Source organism: Lolium rigidum, chromosome 3 (genome assembly GCF_022539505.1).
Source record: "Lolium rigidum isolate FL_2022 chromosome 3, APGP_CSIRO_Lrig_0.1, whole genome shotgun sequence".
NCBI lineage: Eukaryota > Viridiplantae > Streptophyta > Magnoliopsida > Poales > Poaceae > Lolium > Lolium rigidum.
The window spans coordinates 250121389-250140269 of record NC_061510.1 but is presented as its reverse complement, the minus strand read 5'-3'; the positions used below and the strand labels follow the sequence as shown (position 1 = coordinate 250140269).

General features: G+C 44.7%; 3 protein-coding genes across 4 annotated transcripts; 2 read left to right on the top strand and 1 right to left on the bottom strand.

Moving 5' to 3' along the window:
- The first annotated feature begins 389 nt into the window (after positions 1 to 389).
- Positions 390 to 5323, top strand: LOC124696344 (probable indole-3-acetic acid-amido synthetase GH3.7). Its single transcript, XM_047229076.1, has 4 exons — positions 390 to 889; positions 3299 to 3400; positions 3513 to 4330; positions 4731 to 5323. The coding sequence occupies exons 1-4, from the start codon at positions 390 to 392 to the stop codon at positions 5321 to 5323; spliced, it is 2013 nt and encodes a 670-aa protein (XP_047085032.1).
- Positions 5324 to 7026: 1703 nt separating this feature from the next.
- Positions 7027 to 9593, top strand: LOC124703273 (cyclin-dependent kinase B1-1). 2 transcript variants are annotated; one of them, XM_047235501.1, is made up of 8 exons: positions 7027 to 7155; positions 7330 to 7380; positions 7656 to 7717; positions 7809 to 7920; positions 8037 to 8130; positions 8615 to 8684; positions 9008 to 9146; positions 9501 to 9593. In XM_047235501.1, the coding sequence occupies exons 1-8, from the start codon at positions 7027 to 7029 to the stop codon at positions 9591 to 9593; spliced, it is 750 nt and encodes a 249-aa protein (XP_047091457.1). The 2 variants fall into 2 exon arrangements, with proteins under 2 accessions (XP_047091457.1, XP_047091456.1); XM_047235500.1 differs by having other exon boundaries at positions 7027 to 7380.
- A 1014-nt stretch (positions 9594 to 10607) lies between these two features.
- Positions 10608 to 17786, bottom strand: LOC124703272 (factor of DNA methylation 1-like). Its single transcript, XM_047235499.1, has 6 exons — positions 16901 to 17786; positions 16609 to 16790; positions 12089 to 12178; positions 11726 to 12010; positions 11114 to 11323; positions 10608 to 11015 (listed from the first exon to the last, which is right to left on the bottom strand). Exons 1-6 carry the CDS (start codon positions 17784 to 17786, stop codon positions 10788 to 10790), a joined length of 1881 nt encoding a protein of 626 aa, XP_047091455.1. The 3' UTR covers positions 10608 to 10787.
- Between the last annotated feature and the right edge of the window lie 1095 nt (positions 17787 to 18881).

Genomic DNA, 18881 nt, shown 5'->3' with positions numbered 1-18881 from the left:
TGGGACTAAACTTCCCACCTCTGCCTACTCCCCAGCGTAGCTGCCACCAACTTGGGCTCAAACTCACGCGCTGCCACCATGCGCTTTGAGATTTATAGGAAAAACTGAAATCTAATTTGGGCCACTAAAAATGGGCCCAATATTTCAACACCCTATACCTCCAGCACAGCTGTCCACTAGGATGTTCTAGGTGTGGTTAGGTACTTACGTGTTAGGTCTTTACTCTTTGCTTGATACTACTCCGTACAACTGAACACGTGGACCATTATATTCTGAAAAAGAAACAAATTTCGCAGAAGCTGCCAAATCTATAGGAGTACTCCGTGGTACTTGTATCCGCGAGGTCACTATTGCCACATCCAATAGGGACATTTCACGCAGACTTCGTCATGTTTGTGACAGGGCCACTCCACTCCCTTTCGTCGCTGCGTCCGACAGCAGCTCTCTCTCCAGATCTCGGCCGACGGCGGTCGCGGTCTGGCACTCGTCTGGGCTACAGCTCGCCGTCGGCTGCCTGTCCACCCTGCAGCATTAACCTAGCCGCCTCACCAAGCGAGCCCACCAAAGCAATAGCGTCGCTGCTGCCGGAGTTCGATCCGGCGGACGCGGGTGCCGGCCGCGGCCTCGTCGAGCGCCTCACCGCCGACGCCCCGGCGCTCCAGCAGGAGGTCCTCACCGAGATCCTCACCAGGAACGCCCAGACCGAGTACCTCCGCCGCTTCCTGGATGGCTTGCCACCAGGCGCCTCGGCCGCCGACCTCCGAGAGGCCTTCAAGGAGCGCGTGCCCGTGGTCAGGTACGAGGACATCAAGCCGTACGTGTACCGCATCGTCTCCGGCGAGCCGTCCAGCGTCCTCTGCTCCGAGCCCATCACCGAGCTCGTCAGAAGGTAAATCATTCATTCTCTTTTTTATAGATAAAGGAGCAATAGCCCAGCTTCTGGGCATCAATTGCACATAGCCGTTTACTATATAGATCATAGAGTATCAAGTATTAAGTATAAGTAACAAGGAATAAAATACATCATGGAGCCGACATGGTTGGCACGTAAATCAGCCAGCGAAACAAGACGCATGTAAATATGCTAGCCATACTCTATCCTATACCGTGTCGCCACCCAGTAATCCGGTAGTAGAAATCCTGCGTAACCAGTAGTAGTTTATTGCAGCCAGTATCCATATCCTTGCACTGATCCTCCGGTAGCAGGAAAGCTCATAAATGTATCCAATGCACAGCTCGGTGAATAATCTGTAAAAAGTTAGTACCCTTCTGATTATTACAAATCATATCATTTCTAGTATTCCAAATTATCCAGCAGATATACCAATTCGAATTTTCATTTTATCTTTCTCGGAACTCCATACAACTAGTTCTCAAACATATTAGTAATACTTGTGGAAGGAGGGATATTATAAGCAAAGTAAATCATCCGCCAAATGATAGTAGCAAAATGACATGCAAGGAATAAATGATGTACAGTTTCATTTGCATCACAGAAACAACACTTTTGAGATCCTATCCAGCCACGTTTAGTCAAGTTGTCTTTAGTTAGTAGGACCTTATTGTTAAGAAACAACATGAAATTTTTTATCTTTAAAGGAATTTTGAGTTTCCACAAATATTTGGGCAAAAATCTAGTATGATCATTTATATAATCAAGGTACATAGGGTCCGTTTGTTTGGGCTTCCACTTTTGTTTGGGCTTCCACTTCAGCTTTTGGGGTCCAAAAGCAGCAGCTCAAACAAACAACAACAAATAGGAAAGCACTTCTCCAAAGCGCTGCGGTGAAATGAACTACGAACGCAAAAGACGGTCTCGACTTGCTTCCCGAGCTTTCAGCTGCTTCCCGAGTCCCAGAGGACTAAACTAGCCCTTGCACTTCGAAGGAATTACGGAGAAACTGCCCTCCCGTATATAATCTGGGGCTCCTGTGAAAGAATCGACCGAACCGCTCGGACCCGAGCCATTTTCCCCCGCACCCCTTCCCTCGCGATGGAGACGCCCAATTTATCTGAAATTTTGATTGTTGATTTTAGAAGTAAAATATCTGAAACTCCCCCCTCGACTAGATGGTTTAGGAGACCCCCAATTTGACCCACTTCTTTAGCCCTCGCAATAATAATAGCTAGCATATCCGCAACAATATTAAACATGATTGGAGCTAAAGGATCACCCTATCTCAAATCTTTCCTAGTTTGGAAATTATGGCCAATATCATCATTCACCCCAATTCCCACACTCCCTCCTTGAACATACTGTCTAATTCTATCACACCAGTTGTCATCAAAACCCTTCATCCGCAAAACTTGTTGTAGAAAAGGCCATTTAACCTTATCATATGCCTTCTCAAAATCAATTTTGAAAAGAACACCATCTAACTTTTTCCTATGCAGTTCATGAATCGACTCATGAAGCACAACCACTCCCTCTAAAATATGTCTACCTGGCATGAAGACAGTCTGAGTGGGTTTAATCACATTATGAGCCACCTCCAAAATACGAATGGTAGCAACTTTAGTGAATATCTTAAAAACCACATTAAGTAAACAAATAGGACGGTACTGTTGAATTTGTGTCGCATTATCCTTCTTAGGAAGCAAAGTAATTACCCCAAAATTTAACCTGTGCAAATGTAACTCTCCTCTTTGGAAAGAATTAAAAAGCACCATCAAGTCCAATTTTATTACCTCCCAAAAGGTTTGATAAAACTCTGCCGGAAAGCCATCAGGGCCCGGAGCTTTGTTATGTTTCATCTGTGAGATGGCCTCATAAACTTCCTCGACAGAAAAGTCTTTGATCAAAAGCTCATTTTCAGCCGCAGACACTTGAGGAATATCGTCAGTCCTATCCTCCACCATTAGTACTGAACTATGTTGCGACTCACCAAAAAGTTTTTTGTAGTATTCAATAATATAAGTTTTGAGGTTCTCATCCCCAACAATATATCGTACCCTCATCTTGTTCAAGTTGAAATTTTTTCTTCTTCCGATGTTTCCCATTAGCAATTAAGTGAAAATACTTTGTATTATTGCCCCCCTCTTGCACATACTTAACCTTGGCTCTCTGTGCCCATTTGGTTTCCTCGGACCTTCTAAGGTTATTCAACTTATCATTTGCCAATTTTAACTCATCCCTCTCAACATTAGATAGAGGACAAGTCTCTGCTTTAATATCTAGGAATTCAATAATTTCGAGTAGCCTTGCCTTTTCTAGTTTATATTTCCCGCTTAAATTTTTCTCATGGCGACGAAAGAAACACTACACCAAACTGATGTGTATGTTTCTCATGGTTGGCAGCTCGGGCACGTCCGGGGGGCACCAGAAGCTCTATCCATCCACCACGGAGAAGCTCCACCAGAGGATGTTCTACAATGCCTTAGAGGCAGCCGTGAGGAAGATGTAAGCATTGGCCATCCGCTTGGTCGAGTTCAGCTGTTGTGTAACCATTATCTACCAAAGTGTATATGCATTTGCAATTTGTTATCTTAAGAACCGGCTTCCGTTGCTGTAGGCATTTGCATGCTGATCAGGAGAAATGCGGCAAGGGAATGTACCTCATGTTCACTTTCCCTGGGAACCCGACCATCTCCGGCTTGCCCGTCCACTCGTCTGGCACCGCCTACTGCTACAGCAGCCATTTCAGGTATCACGACATCCACAGGAACACTAGCCCCATCGAGGCAGTCTACTGCCCAGATGTCAAGCAGAGCATGTACTGCCAGTTGCTCTGCGGCCTGATTGACCGACGAATCGTCGACCATGTCGGCGGCGCCTTCGCTCACGGTTTCGTGAAAGGGATCAGGTTCTTGGAAGATAACTGGGAGGAGATGTGCTCCAACATCCGCACTGGACATCTCAGCGACTGGATAACGCATGTTCCTTTGCGTGATGCCATCTCTCAGCGTTACCTGCGACAGCCTGACCCAGCACTAGCCGATGAGATCGTGTCCCAGTGTGCCGGGAGGCCTTGGGATGGGATACTGAGGAGGCTATGGCCAGGAGCACGGTACATCCTCACCATTGTCACCGGCTCCATGTCGCAGTACATTCCAATTCTCGAGAGCTATGGTGCTGGGTTACCGATTGTTTCGCACACATACGTGTCTACGGAGTGCGCTGCAGGAATCAATCTAAGGCCTCTTGATCCGCCTTCCCACGCGTCGTATGCATTGCTTCCAAACATTGCATACTACGAGTTCGCAGAGGTCAAGCGTGGTGATGATGACATGGTGCAACGAACAACTGATAATTTTGGTGGGTTAAAGCTTGTGGATCTTATGAATGTCAAAATCGGTCGGTGCTATGAGCTGGTTATCACCACCTCTGCAGGTTAGCTGTTAGACTACTACTCCCTACCATATCTCCAGTCTGATTTCTTACATGCTTTCAAAGTCACCATGATTTACGTTTTATCAGCGTTACTCTGAATACATTATCAGAGTAGTTATCTGCTACTGCAACTCCCAAGTATTAAGAAACCAAATTTAACTAGCACTTCACAGTGTCATGTTTAGCCATGAAGTACCACTAAGTGAGATTGTTGCCCCACTGCAGTGCAGTAACTCTCCCCGCTTGTGTAAGCCTCTGGTCTCTTTTGCTTGCATTGTTTGGTGGCTTTTTTTTGTGATATAAGAATTAAAATCAATGATCTCAACAATTTCTGAAAAGTTGTAGGCCTAAGAAAATGAGTTCACTTTGATTTGACTTTGCATATTCTTGTGCATACCAGGACTTTACAGGTACCGGGTGGGTGACCTTTTGACAGTGAGTGGATTCTACAACGCAACGCCACTATTTCAGTTCTCCGGGAGGCACAATGTTGCCTTAAACATTGACTTCGAGTGTATAACCGAGGAGGACCTCCTCAAGGCCATTTCGCAAGCATATGAGCTGCACCTTAGGCCTCTTGGTTACATGTTTGGTGGTACCACTGCATATGCGGACATATCCACCTTGCCTGGCCACTACGTCCTCTTCTGGGAGCTGCTCCGTGCAGCTGAGAGTAACCATATTGCCAGTGATATCGACCGGACTGTCATGGAGAAGTGCTGTCTGACCGTGGAAGGATGCTTCGATCAGATGTACCGCAAAAGCCGGCACCGTGGGTCGATCAGGGCACTCGAGATTAGGGTGGTGAAACCTGGTGCATTTGATGCTCTGATGGATTTGTTCGTGTCTAGGGGCGCATCGCCTAGCCAGTACAAAACTCCAATGGCTATTCGATCAGAAGAAGCGCTGATGGTGTTAGAGGAGAGGGTGTCAGGAAGGTTCTTTAACCCAGAAACGCCCAGCGGCCCTGTGTATGAATACGAGAGGAAATGATTCTGCGGATAGCTAGCAGGGGTGCTGGACCTAGAGGAAACGATAAGATTCATATGACAACATGATCAGGCAGTCCAAAGGATTCCGCGAAGCTATGTCCACGGCATATGTTTTTGCCCTTCTGATGATGTAATAACTAGTGCAGCTTTAGGTACGTCTAGTTAGCTAGCTAGAAATTGGCTGCAACTGCGATATGGAATTTTTAACGCTCTTCAGATTCCAATCTCCAGGGGACCCTTTATTTTTAAATTCGAAAATCAGATCTACATTTTTAATGAACTCTGAAAAAGGGATGTAGTCAATGATGTAACCCATAATCGCGCAAAATCTCATTTTGAAACACCTTTATTCCGACCTTTAAATATAAGGGTGTATCTAAGTATAGTGAACAATGCATATTTTTAAATCTAAAAATATCGTATCTTATTATTTTTGTGTATCTCATAATACAAAAAAATTGTATTACGAGTGTGTATGCTTGTAGGATAGATCATTAGCAATATCTATATTTTAGATCTTGTGTTAAAACTTGTAAATACAATTTTTGAATTTTTCAAATAAAGAGATCGCTAAAGCTTGAGAGCCAAAAATCTCCTCTCCACAAAATCATCCTTTTTTATATCAGGAAATCTATAATTTTATCTTTGGGCACATTATTGGAACCGCCATAGTGATGCATCAAGGCATATTTTGACTTTAATCCACACCCATATAATTTTGGAATACAAAAATGTCGGGTCCTCGAGACGTAGGACTCGGTTTGCACCCCTTTTTTTTTGTTCGGTAGGTGGGCACTGGATGTTGTGAATAGGATCAAGCACAACACAAACACACAGTTATTTTACCCAGGTTTAGGACGCAAAATACGAAACCCCTACATCCCGCTTGTCTGATCTTCTTCACAGATGAACAACTTATAGAAGGAGCTCAGACTCTCTCTTCTCTTGCCTCCAATACAGGTTTGTTTCGCCGGCTAGAACTCTTGCCTAGCCCTCTCTTTCCTCTTTTATCCGTTTTTTCTTCTACCGTCGGAGCCTCTCGGGGCCACCGCCGGGCACGAGCCACCTCACCTACCCGCTCTTTCTAGCCTTCCCCGACCCCCACATCTTCCTCAGCGTCACTATGATGGACGAGATTGGGTAGCGCTAGGCGGGGCCGGACGGATTTGCGGGTGGTGGCGGGGCCGCATGGAGCTGCACGTGGACATGGCGATAGGAATAGGTGGGGATGGAGGCATTGAAGGTGGGGTGGACGGAGAAGAATGCAGAAATTAAGGGAAAACAAAAGGATAAAAATTAACCCAGTTTTGGGTAAGCTAGAAAAGCTGAATAAATCTGGTGATCCATCCTTAGCCAAACATATTCAAAATATGGGTAAGCTGCTGGACATGCTGTTGCAGAGATTTCAAGGATAATGAATTTGTATCCTTTAACCATTCTCTGCTTAGCAGTTAGCACTGCGCGAGTAACTGTTCTCACTTGAACAAAACATCCAGCGGCCCAGCCCGGCCCAACCAAGTCTCCCTGCCCCGACACACACACGGTCAATCTTTCCCCTTTCTTTCCATCTTTTCCCTCTCTCCCCCATTTCAAAACCTTCAAATCCGGCAACCGCCGCCGCCCCCACCCACCTAGGGTTCCTCTCCTCCCCACACAAGCAGCGGCGAGGAGGCGGACGACGACACCCGGGCCGCCGGCATCGGGATGGAGAAGTACGAGAAGCTGGAGAAGGTCGGGGAGGGCACCTACGGGAAGGTGTACAAGGCGCAGGACAAGGCGACGGGCCAGCTGGTGGCGCTCAAGAAGACCCGCCTGGAGATGGACGAGGAAGGGATCCCGCCCACCGCGCTCCGCGAGATCTCCCTCCTCCGCCTCCTCTCCAGCTCCATGTACGTCGTCCGCCTCCTCGCCGTCGAGCAGGCCACCAAGGGCGGCCAAGCCGGGGGCAAGGCCGTACTCTACCTCGTCTTCGAGTTCCTCGACACCGACCTCAAGAAGTTCGTCGACGCCTACCGCCGCGGGCCCGCCCCCAAGCCGCTCCCCACGGAGGTCGTCAAGGTACTGGTTTGTTGAACTCACCTCCTGTTACGCCTCCCGTTCTGAACCCTGAGGTTTGGCTTCGAAAATCTGCTGTTCTTATATTTGTGAATGACATCCGATTGTTAGCCGAATGCGAAATCAGACCACTAAATGTTCCTATGTGTTTGTAAGTTAGTCTGAATTATTTCATTAAAGCAAAATTTGTGTAAACTCTAGGCTAGTCGCTGAAGGCTAAATTTGTCTATTCTCCTTTGGATAGGTTTGTTTCAGGCTAATGGATAACTTTCTTGCAGAGTTTCCTGTACCAGTTGTGCAAAGGAATTGCACACTGCCATGGCCATGGTGTCCTTCATCGGTTGGACTTCTATTCTCTGATTTGTGTTACTGCTCATACATTGCATTTGTTACCCATGCCAATTTAAGCTTCTTCATCCTTGACATCATAGGGATTTAAAGCCACAGAATATATTGGTTGACAAGGAGAAGATGATTCTGAAAATTGCAGATCTTGGGTTAAGTAGAGCTTTTACTGTTCCTATGAAAAGCTACACCCATGAGGTATTGTTTACTTGTCTAGTTGACTCTACGCTTAGATAGTGAATGCTCTGTTCCACGTAATTTATCATCATGGTTTAGTAAGTTCCTGACATTCCTATTCTCTCTTCGTATTGTAGATTGTGACACTTTGGTATAGAGCTCCCGAAGTATTGCTTGGAGCTACACATTACTCAACGGGTGTTGATATTTGGTCAATTGGCTGCATCTTTGGTACTCCAATTTTCCTTTTAATTGATGTTATTGAAAATATCATCCTTGTAGCGAATCTGCAAATACACTTATGTACAATCAGAGCAAAAGTACACTCAATTCATGGTCACTCTTCCATATAATCAAATATAGCACTAGTTAAGTGGTTTTTAACGTACATCACCACAAGTTTCATTTGTTTGAAAAAAAGCTATAACCTTAACAGTAATTCTGAAAGTTTTGAGAGTATCAATGTCAAGGATTGCCATTAAGAGTTAACTACAAAATGCTTCTTGTAAAAAGAAACAAGTTGCATTCTTAAATTTAAATTTGATTTAGCTTAAGATTTTGAGCTCCAATTTCACATGGGTCTCATATTTTGTTTATTTTTACCCAGCTGCTTTAGTTATTTTCCTTGCTCTTCTTAATCTATGATACATATTTATTTTCTTTTTTTCTTGAAATCTTGTCCCCCAGTTTGATGTTTCCTATCCTTTTTATACAGCTGAGATGGTCAGAAGACAGGCTCTTTTCCCTGGTGACTCTGAGTTACAACAGCTGCTTCACATTTTCAGGTTTTTCTTTCTCCTACTTCTCATGAAAACGAACAATATGTAGGTATAGACTTATCGTGTTAAAACTTAGTTGCAAGAATAGTGTCTCGGTAGTGACATACAATTTCATGCTGATGGTTGCTATAATCTGAAAATGTAACCAAATTTGTTGAAAATTGAGATGCCTATACTTTGTCAAACAGTTACACCCCCTGCAATGACTGAAAACATATGGCTTGAATTACTACCAGTACATCATCTCAAAGTTTTTCGTTCTCCCCATTTCTTCTATAAACTTATATTGTACTTGCATTGAGCCATTAACTAAAACTGCTTATGACAAGGTTGCTGGGAACTCCTACTGAGGAGAATTGGCCTGGAGTGACTCATCTGAGGGACTGGCATGAGTATCCAGGGTGGAAATCACAGAATTTGACTCGTGTAGTCCCGACACTGGAACCGGAAGGGGTCGACCTGCTAACGGTAACTAAAATGCTGATCTGAAATGCTAACTCTTTACCAGAAAATTATTTTCCTGTCACCTGTATGCCGTAGTACTTTCTTTATCTGTCTTTCCTGTTTGTTCAATTCATCAAATTCAAGTTACGCTTGTCCATCCATGTCTTCGTATTTTCTTCATTGTGATATTGTCCCATATTTCCATTCGACTGATTCATTTTATTCACTTCAGTTTATTTTTTTCATTCATTTGACATGGTTGCAATAATTAAGTTGCTACTAGAGAGCAGTACCTATTCCTAAGCAGAAATTCATGTTATATTTTTGAGGTAGAAGGGGTTGTCCGTAAGCTGAACACTTCTAACTTGTTACTTGCAGAAAATGCTCCAGTTCGATCCGGCAAGCAGGATATCAGCCAAAGCTGCGATGGAGCATCCCTACTTCGACAGCCTCGACAAGTCCCAGTTCTAGCTGTTCGAGCTATCATGTGCTTTTTCTTAGTTCCGCTCGTGTGCTCTGCTCCCCAACTTTTCTGCTCATGAGATCGACGCTGAAAGCGCAGCAGACAGTGTTTCTGCACCCAGCAATGCCGTGTTGCTCGTCGTTGGCTTACCTGCCCCCCGCGGTGTAAATCTACAGCTGCTTTGCTGTTCAGATGCGATATAAGTACTTTCTGTTCTCTGTACTGAATTGTTTGATGAGGCGGATTTGCCGACATAATTCATTTGTTTAAGAGGTTGTGCAATTATGTTCGTAACCTGGAAGAGAATGTTAGTTCGATGACTGGACCTGGAAGTGCGAGGTCGTGACTAGTTTCAGACAGGTGTGCTGAAGGATCTAGCTTGAGCCTTATACTGACAAACATTTTACCAGCTAAAGTGTGTTCTAGGAGACAGCCCGGGATTGGTCTGGTATTCTGTCGGTGGCGTTTGTATGTGAGGCGACCGCTGGGTGACCTCGCGTTTCTGCGGGGCACCTACGTACTGATCATTGGCGTGGCACCTGGACACGCATGGGGAAGGGACATAGGATGCCCAGCTTCCCTAGGAGGAGCAGACAAACAGTAGAGAGCTAGCACCTCAAAGTTCTCTTTGTTGTAAACGTCTCATACTAATTTTCCTGAAACTGGATAATATATGCCATGTGGGTTGTAGTGCAAACAAACATATCTACGGTTTGTGTACAGACCAAAATATAAACAGTAGAAGGAAAATGCTCAAGTCGATGCAAAAATACTTCTCCCGAGGATAAATAATAACTACCACGATTCCAAAATGCAAGCCTTTTTAGAAAGCTGAACAGAGGTAATATTTCGTTCAGGGTCAACATATGCGCCAATTGGCCCTCTTAATCTGTGATGGGACAAGCATCATCGTCGAACAGTTGCACCATGATAACAGTTCTAAACATAGGAAAAAAGAACGGTCTGATAAACATAGTCTGCATATAATATCAAGTAGTAGGAGCCAAAAACGGCTGGTTCAGTTGGTTCTTGCAAAATGTGGACGGTTCCGAGATGACATCAGTGTGCATTCAGAATAGCACGTAACTTGCAGTTTACGAACAGAATCTGAATCATGGTAAAAAGGAAACCATCGCAGTCCCATCTAATCTGCTGAACCTCCAAAATGCAACACCCTAGCTTCTTATGGTGTGATGCATTTATCACCTCTTTCGTTTCTGAGCCTTCCATTGCTTGAGAATGTGCTCCACGACTTCCCCAATGCTGGCCTTTTTGTTCTCTTTGTTGTTCCACAGCTCAGAGACCACGTAGCTGCCGCTGGCGTTGTACTCATTGATCTCCAGTAGCGCCACGGTCACAGCCTTGTAGACCTCTTCTCCGAGCTGCTCCTTCAAGTCCACCAGCTTTTCGTCACCTTCGTTGATGATTTGCTGAAGACCACAACATCACATCATATTAGTGTTGACACTGCATTACGCACTTGTCATTGTCAACAACAACTGCGCAAGATTTACTCCACTGGGCATACCTTGGCTGTTTCACCTGTGGTCACTACCTTGAAAGGATGCCAATTAGCATCCCTGAGATTATCTTGCCACAATGAGCAGAATTCAAGAGCTTTTGTTTCAGCCTCTTCGCCATATCTTTCGTTGCAAGCTCTAAGAAACGGCTTCTCATCCAGTTCACCCATCCTCTTGATTCCAATGTTGCTGTTAGGGTTTAACAAATCACCCAAGCCCTACAAAAAAAACCAGTCAAGTGATTCAATGTCATAATATGCAAGCAAATACATTTGGCAATGGCATCACTATTATCTTTTGTTCACATCTGAGAAAATATACAAGGGAAATACTATTGTGCCATTAACTAGAACCATGTAGAAACAAGACCTGCTAAAAACTGATGACAAGCAATCAACAGATGTGAATCCAACCTTGAAAAGGCTGCTGGTTGTTGGCGAATAACAATCAATTAACAAGATTGTTTCAGAAGGATAGTTTATACACAGATGTTACATATTCACACATGCGCATGTCTCAGGAGTCAGAACATAAAGATTTAGAAGCTGAAAAGGATTCTAATCAAAATAAGGTATAATTGTGCCGAACTTGCTTAAGAGAAGACTAGTACATCACGTTACCTTCTTCAGTTCTTTCTTTGCATCTTGCAGTTCATCATTGGTCATCCTCTCTTTGATGATCAGAGCTTGATTTAGCTGATCCAAGTGTTCCATGGCCTCCATTCTTTCATCTAGTTTCTTGGTCAGCTCTTCAGTAAGTTTCTTCACATCAACACCCTCTCCCTCCATGTGTTTCACCACCTTCAGTTTGCCTCTAAGCTGTTCTATATCCAGCTCAAGCTTTTGCTTCTCATCCAGCTTCTTCTCTAACATGAGGATTTCTTTCAAAGCAGCTTCCTTCTCTTTCTGTCAAGAGTAAATTACAGATTCTAGAATTCAATAGACACTTGAATGAAACCAATAATTGGAGGGTAGAATGCATACCTTATGTTTCTCAACAAGAATTCGCACACTTTCATTGGCTTTCTTTTGCTCAATTCTTGCCATATGGAGGGAATCATTTTGAACATCATTCTGCAGAGGAATTTATTTAGCAGTAAGACAATTAGTCAGCAAGCTTACTCTAGAAATCGTTTCAAACACAATCTTTTAAATTTTCGTTCCACTGGCAGTTCTTGGATAGCAAAATGGTGTTCAAAGTGTAAGACGGATCACTTTATTAAGGGCAATACTAAATCCTCAATATAAAGTACGTTCAAACGCAATCTTTTAAATTTTCGTTCCACTGGTAGTTCTTGGATAGCAAAATGCAAGTTCTCCAGTCCTAACTCCAAACCAGATAAGGGAGGTATATTTGGAAAAGATCATTTTTGTTATATTTTTACTTGACAGTTAGGGACGAGGGAATTATCAGGATATCTTGTTCCCTCATAATATTAGCCCTGGGGTCTTAATCTGACATAAATCTGGTTTCTGTTTGATACTTTTCCATCGTATGCCCAGTGATAACATATCTAGTAAATAGTAAGCCTGGAATCTTGCGAACATTTACACAACTAGAATTATTTCCATACTTCTAAGCTAGCATGGTGAAAATAGGTAGATTATAAATATTTTTTTTATTGTGTCATGTGCTTAACTCCGCCTATGTTGTCTCAACATAGCCGGTCCGAAGCCCGGGTAAAGGAGGAGGGTTGTGATAGGCGAGGCGAGCCAACGTAAAAAACCCAGCCACTCTTATGGAGATGAAACCCAAAGGAACCTCGTTGGGGCGTAACCCTCTTAGCAACGCGCCACATCGGAACCCGGGTGTGGTGTCAAATGGGCAAGGGCCGGGCCGTCACCCCCTTGGTGGCGCGCCGTATCTTGATCTGGATACGGTGATAAGTGAGCAAGGGTCGGGTCGCCGCATCCTTAGTGGCGCGCTGCACCGACGCCCCGGTGTAGTGAAAAATGAGCAAGGGTCTCCGCATTTGACTCGACGAGTGCGGAGGGTAAGGAAGTTAGCCGAGCCTAGGAGGATACGCTTAGGTAGCTGGAACGTAGGGTCCCTGACGGGTAAGTTACGGGAGTTAGTTGATACAGCGGTGAGGAGGCGTGTTGATGTCCTATGTGTCCAAGAGATCAAATGGAAGGGACAGAAGGCGAAGGAGGTGGAGGATACCGGTTTCAAGTTGTGGTACACGGGGACAACTTCAAACAAAAATGGAGTAGGCATCTTGGTCAATAAGAGCCTCAAGGATGGAGTTGTGGACGTCAAGAGGCAAGGGGACCGGATGATCCTTGTCAAGCTGGTTGTTGGGGACTTAGTCCTCAATGTTATCAGCGCGTATGCCCCACAAGTAGGCCACAATGAGAGCACCAAGAGGGAGTTCGGGAAGGCACTGGAGGACTTGGTTAGGAGGATACCTATTGGTGAGAAGCTCTTCATAGGAGGAGACCTCAATGGCCATGTGGGTACATCTAACACAGGTTTTGAAAGGGTGCATGGGGGCTTTGGCTATGGCATCAGGAACCAAGAAGGAGAAGATGTCCTGAGCTTCGCTCTAGCCTATGACATGGTCGTAGCTAACACCCTCTTTAGGAAGAGAGAATCCCATCTAGTGACGTTCAGTAGTGGTCTACACTCTAGCCAGATTGATTTTGTCCTCTCTAGAAGAGAAGACAGACGCGCCTGCATTGATTGTAAGGTGATACCTGGAGAGAGTGTTGTCCCTCAACATAAGCTGGTGGTTGCTGACTTTCGCTTTAGGATCCGTGTCCAGCGGGGTAAGCGCGCCAAAGTCGCTAGAACAAAGTGGTGGAAGCTCAAGGGTGAGGCATCCCAGGCTTTCAGGGAGAGGGTTATTAAGGAGGGCCCTTGGGAGGAAGGAGGCGATGCAAACATGATGTGGACGAGTATGGCGACCTGCTTGTGGAAGGTCGCTGTAGAGGAGTTTGGGTTGACGAAGGGAAGTAGAAGGGAAGCTAAGGATACCTGGTGGTGGAACGATGAGGTCCAGAAGGTTATTAGGGAGAAAAAGGATTGTTTCAGATGCCTATATCTGGACAGGAGTGCAGCTAACATGGAGAAGTACAAGGTGGCGAAGAAGGCTGCAAAGCGGGCGGTGAGTGAAGCAAGGGGTCGGGCGTATGAGGACCTCTACCAACGTTTAAACACGAAGGAAGGCGAAAGGGACATCTATAAGATGGTCAAGTTTAGGGAGAGGAAGACGAGGGATGTCAATGAAGTCAAATGCATCAAGGACGGAGATGATCAGCTTCTTGTGAAGGATGAGGCGATCAAGCGTAGATGGCGGGAGTACTTTGACAACCTTTACAATGGAGAGGCTGAGAGCTCTACCATTGAGCTAGACGACTCCTTTGATGATACCGAGCATGTGCTTTGTGCGACGTATTCAGGAGTCTGAGGTTAAGGAGGCGTTAAGGAGGATGAAAGGCGGCAAGGCGATGGGTCCTGATGGTATCCCCATCGAGGCGTGGAGAGGCCTTGGAGACGTAGCGATAGTATGGCTAACTAAGCTTTTCAACCTCATTTTTCGGTCAAACAAGATGCCCGAAGAATGGAGGCGGAGTATTTTAGTACCAATCTTCAAGAACAAGGGGGATGTTCAAAGTTGTACTAATTACCGTGGAATCAAGCTGATGAGCCATACTATGAAGCTATGGGAGAGAGTCATTGAGCACCGCTTAAGAAGGTTGACAAGCGTGACCAAAAACCAATTTGGTTTCATGCCTGGGAGGTCTACCATGGAAGCCATCTTCTTGGTACGACAGCTGATGGAGAGATACAAGGAGCAAAAGAAGGACCTTCATATGGTGTTCATTGATTTGGAGAAGGCCTATGATAAGATACCTCGGAATGTCATGTGGTGGGCCTTGGAGAAACACAAAGTCCCAATAAAGTACATTACCCTCATCAAGGATATGTATGATAATGTTGTGACAAGTGTTCGAACAAGCGATGGCGACATCGATGACTTTCCAATTAGAATAGGGCTACACCAAGGGTCAGCTTTGAGCCCTTATCTTTTTGATTTGGTGATGAATGAGGTCACAAGGGATATACAAGGAGACATCCCATGGTGTATGCTCTTTGCGGACGATGTGGTGCTAGTCGATGATAGCCGAACGGGGGTTAATAGAAAGTTAGAGTTGTGGAGGCGAACTCTCGAATCGAAAGGTTTTAGGCTTAGTAGAACTAATACTGAATACATGAGGTGCAGTTTCAGTTCTACTAGGCACGAGGAGGGAGAGGTTAGCCTTGATGGGCAGGTGGTACCGGAGAGAGACACTTTTCGATATTTGGGGTCCATGTTGCAGAAGGATGGCGATATCGATGAAGATGTGGGCCACCGAATCAAGGCTGGTTGGATGAAGTGGCGCCAAGCTTCTGGCGTACTCTGTGACAAGAGAGTGCCACAAAAGCTAAAAGGCAGGTTTTATAGGACAGCTATCCGACCTGCGATGTTGTATGGCGCTGAGTGTTGGCCAACGAAGAGACGACATATCCAACAGTTAAGTGTAGCAGAGATGCGCATGTTGAGATGGATATGTGGCCACACAAGAAAGGATCGGGTACGGAACGACGATATACGAGAGAGAGTTGGGGTAGGACCGATTGAAGAGAAGCTGGTCCAACATCGTCTCAGATGGTTTGGACATATCCAACGGAGGCCTCCGGAAGCGCCAGTGCATAGCGGACGGATAAAGCGTGATGAGAATGTTAAGAGGGGTCGTGGTAGACCAAACTTGACATGGGAGGAGTCCGTTAAAAGAGATCTAAAGGTTTGGAATATCGACAAAGATTTAGCCATGGATAGGGGTGCGTGGAAGTTAGCTATCCACGTTCCGGAACCATGACTTGGCTTCGAGATCTTATGGGTTTCAACTCTAGCCTACCCCAACTTGTTTGGGACTGAAAGGCTTGGTTGTTGGTTGGTTGTGTCATGTGCTTGAAGAAGCTACCCAGGTGGCTGATATCAAAACTAAGAGATTCTTTGTTACAGATAAAGGGCAACCTATACTGTGTATGCATTTTTTTTTTCTGAAGCAACACAACTTTTTAGTGTCATATTGTCTACACATTGAGCTTGTTTGTCATGGATGGTGCTCGGAAGTAGTCTTTTGTGTCTTGTCTTTCAGAGGAGAGTTTAGTCAATCACTAAATTATATGTCCATTTTTCTTAATACTGTGGAAATCTATGTATTGTAAGGCAGAAAATTCTAACATATTGGTGATGTTAGAGTTGAAATTTGAACCTGCTAAGTGGCTTAGACATATTGTCTCAATACAAAGCAAAATTAGACAGATATAGCTAGTCTTCGACACGTATTTGTGAGCGTATGCGCGCGTCTGAAAGCAATGAATGTTGAGCTAGCTGACAAAAGTCGGTTTGCTGATAGCCTTTACATGACATTGATTTATCTCTTATGCTTACATTTATACTTCTACGTGCAGATAATAAGGAGTAACGTAAAACAAAGGAATGGTAGATTCGTACCTTTTTCCTCTCATTTTCCAGCTCTCTTCTTTCCATGTCAGTTTGAGCAACTATCTCCCTTAGTTGCTTGGATCTCCTTTTGATGTCATGCTCTTTCTCATCCAACTGCTTTCTCAGCTGATCAGTCTCTTGAACAATTCTCCGTGAATGTTCACGGGCAGCAGACTGCATATTTCGCATTTCTGCAGAAAATGCAAGATAAAACATAAAACACTAGACATGATCATGTCAGTAACGCAAAAGAGTGTACCACAGGAGACTTTTCCATTTTAGTGCAGTTCCATGAGGGTACCTTCATTGTAGCGTTGGTGCAGTGAGTCAGTGTCCTCCATGGCCCTTTGAAGAGCGAGATCCATCTGATTACACTTGCACTCAAGTTCCAGTAAATACTTGCTCTTAGCACTAATCTGGTTTGTCAAATTAGTTATGATAGTCTCAGTCTTCTGGGATAGCTCAAGTTGCAGTTCAGGCACTGTCTTCAGCTCACCTCTTTCTGACAAGAACTTACCAACTGGATCATCTGAACTGTAATCCTCTTCTTTTGCCAGCCAACCAAAAATATACTTTCCCTTCCGAGCTGCCTCATTCCAGTTCATTTTACCCAAATGATGTGATTTATAGTAGTTATGGAATGCCAAGGCATCCTTGAATCCAATCCAATCCTTGTGAAAGTGAACAACCACATATCCAGTGTACCCATTAGAACAATGCACAGCATCTAACCGCGAGGGTCTGAAATGATCTAGCTGCTGCATCACAGTGGCTCCACCTTTCTCTGTTTGCTCTGCTGGAACATTGGCAAGAATGCCCATCCAAGGATAAACAAACAGCTCTTGATCTTGCACAGGCTTAGGAGGATTAAACAGTGCTTCAGCTTGTCGCCACGGCAATGAGCCTGCCGCATCAGCATGATCAGTCTTGAGAAGATTGGCCAGGGCCTGGTGGTTTGCCTTCACCTTGGCAGCGCGATTGGATGCACCCACCCCAATGGCATGCTGAAGTAGCTCATTGTAACAGTAGTCCAGCTTCTTCTTCCCGGGGCAGAACGGGCATCTAAACCTGTCAGTGCCTAGTCTAGCCACAAGCTTGCCGGACTTCAGGTCCATGTACACCTTCTCAGCATAGTCATCAACATCTGTATCACTTAGCTCTGATGACTCATCGGAACTGCAGTCCATGGCAGACCTGAAAATAAGGATTTTTTCAGATAGAAACATTACTACAATAACACACAGCAAAGGCATCTGATCAGGAAAAACATGGTGCATTCCACAATTCAAGCTAAAATGAATACTTATTGGTATAGACAGACATGCATGGACAGCAAGAATTGGTATTTCAGGTTTGTGTAAATCAACTAACTAGTGAAGAAACACAGGAAGCAGCTTATAAAATTTTGAATCCAAGATGAGCACGGATGCATCATATAACCTGTTTTCGAACATGACGATAGCAATCACTGCTCTCAGGCAACAAAATATACATGGTGCAAGTATTATTAGTGGTGTGCACATGATAGTCGTGCCTGCCTAGAGCTAATTTTTCGTAACAAGAACACAAAAGACTTGCCCCATCTGATGATCCTCAATGTCTTGTTGTACTTGCCTGCCTCCTAGCTAAGATAATTAATCAGCACCTGCCATTAATCACAGGGGCGATTAATATCTTGGGATGAAACAAAGAAATTGTCCAAAGCAGAGAAAGGCAGATTAAATGAACGAGTACAAATCCAAAGCCAAACAAACAAAGACTTTACAAACGAAGAACTGGCAAAGCAGAGTAGTACGTTCAGTAATGGAAAGCGGACTTGTTTACTGCTTATGACCGCAATCACAAACTTATGGCGTCAAATCCCAATAATAAACTAGCAGTAAGTACTGATAGATCTATTCCTCGTCCCAAATCTTGTTTGATCGTTTCTTGGCAACCAACGGGTGCAAATAAATCCGGAAGTGGTCTTTGGAATTTTGAAACCCCTACAATTAAAGCAAGAAAACACCAACCAACGAAACCCTAGAAGAAAGAGAACTACACAGCAGGCCCGTATCCCAGCGTAAGCGAACGCACCTGGGACGCTTGACGATGGCTTGGAGAAGCTATGCCGTGGCCATGACCAGGAGCAGAGCTTGACGCCAATGCCGAGGAGGCGGGGCCAAACTGAACAGGCCACAAGTGCGGAAACGAAGCGATGAAAATAAATGTCTTGATACACAGAGGCAGAGGAAGAGAGAGATGCGAATGGGAAGGGACAGGGCAGCTCTCAAGTCGGACTA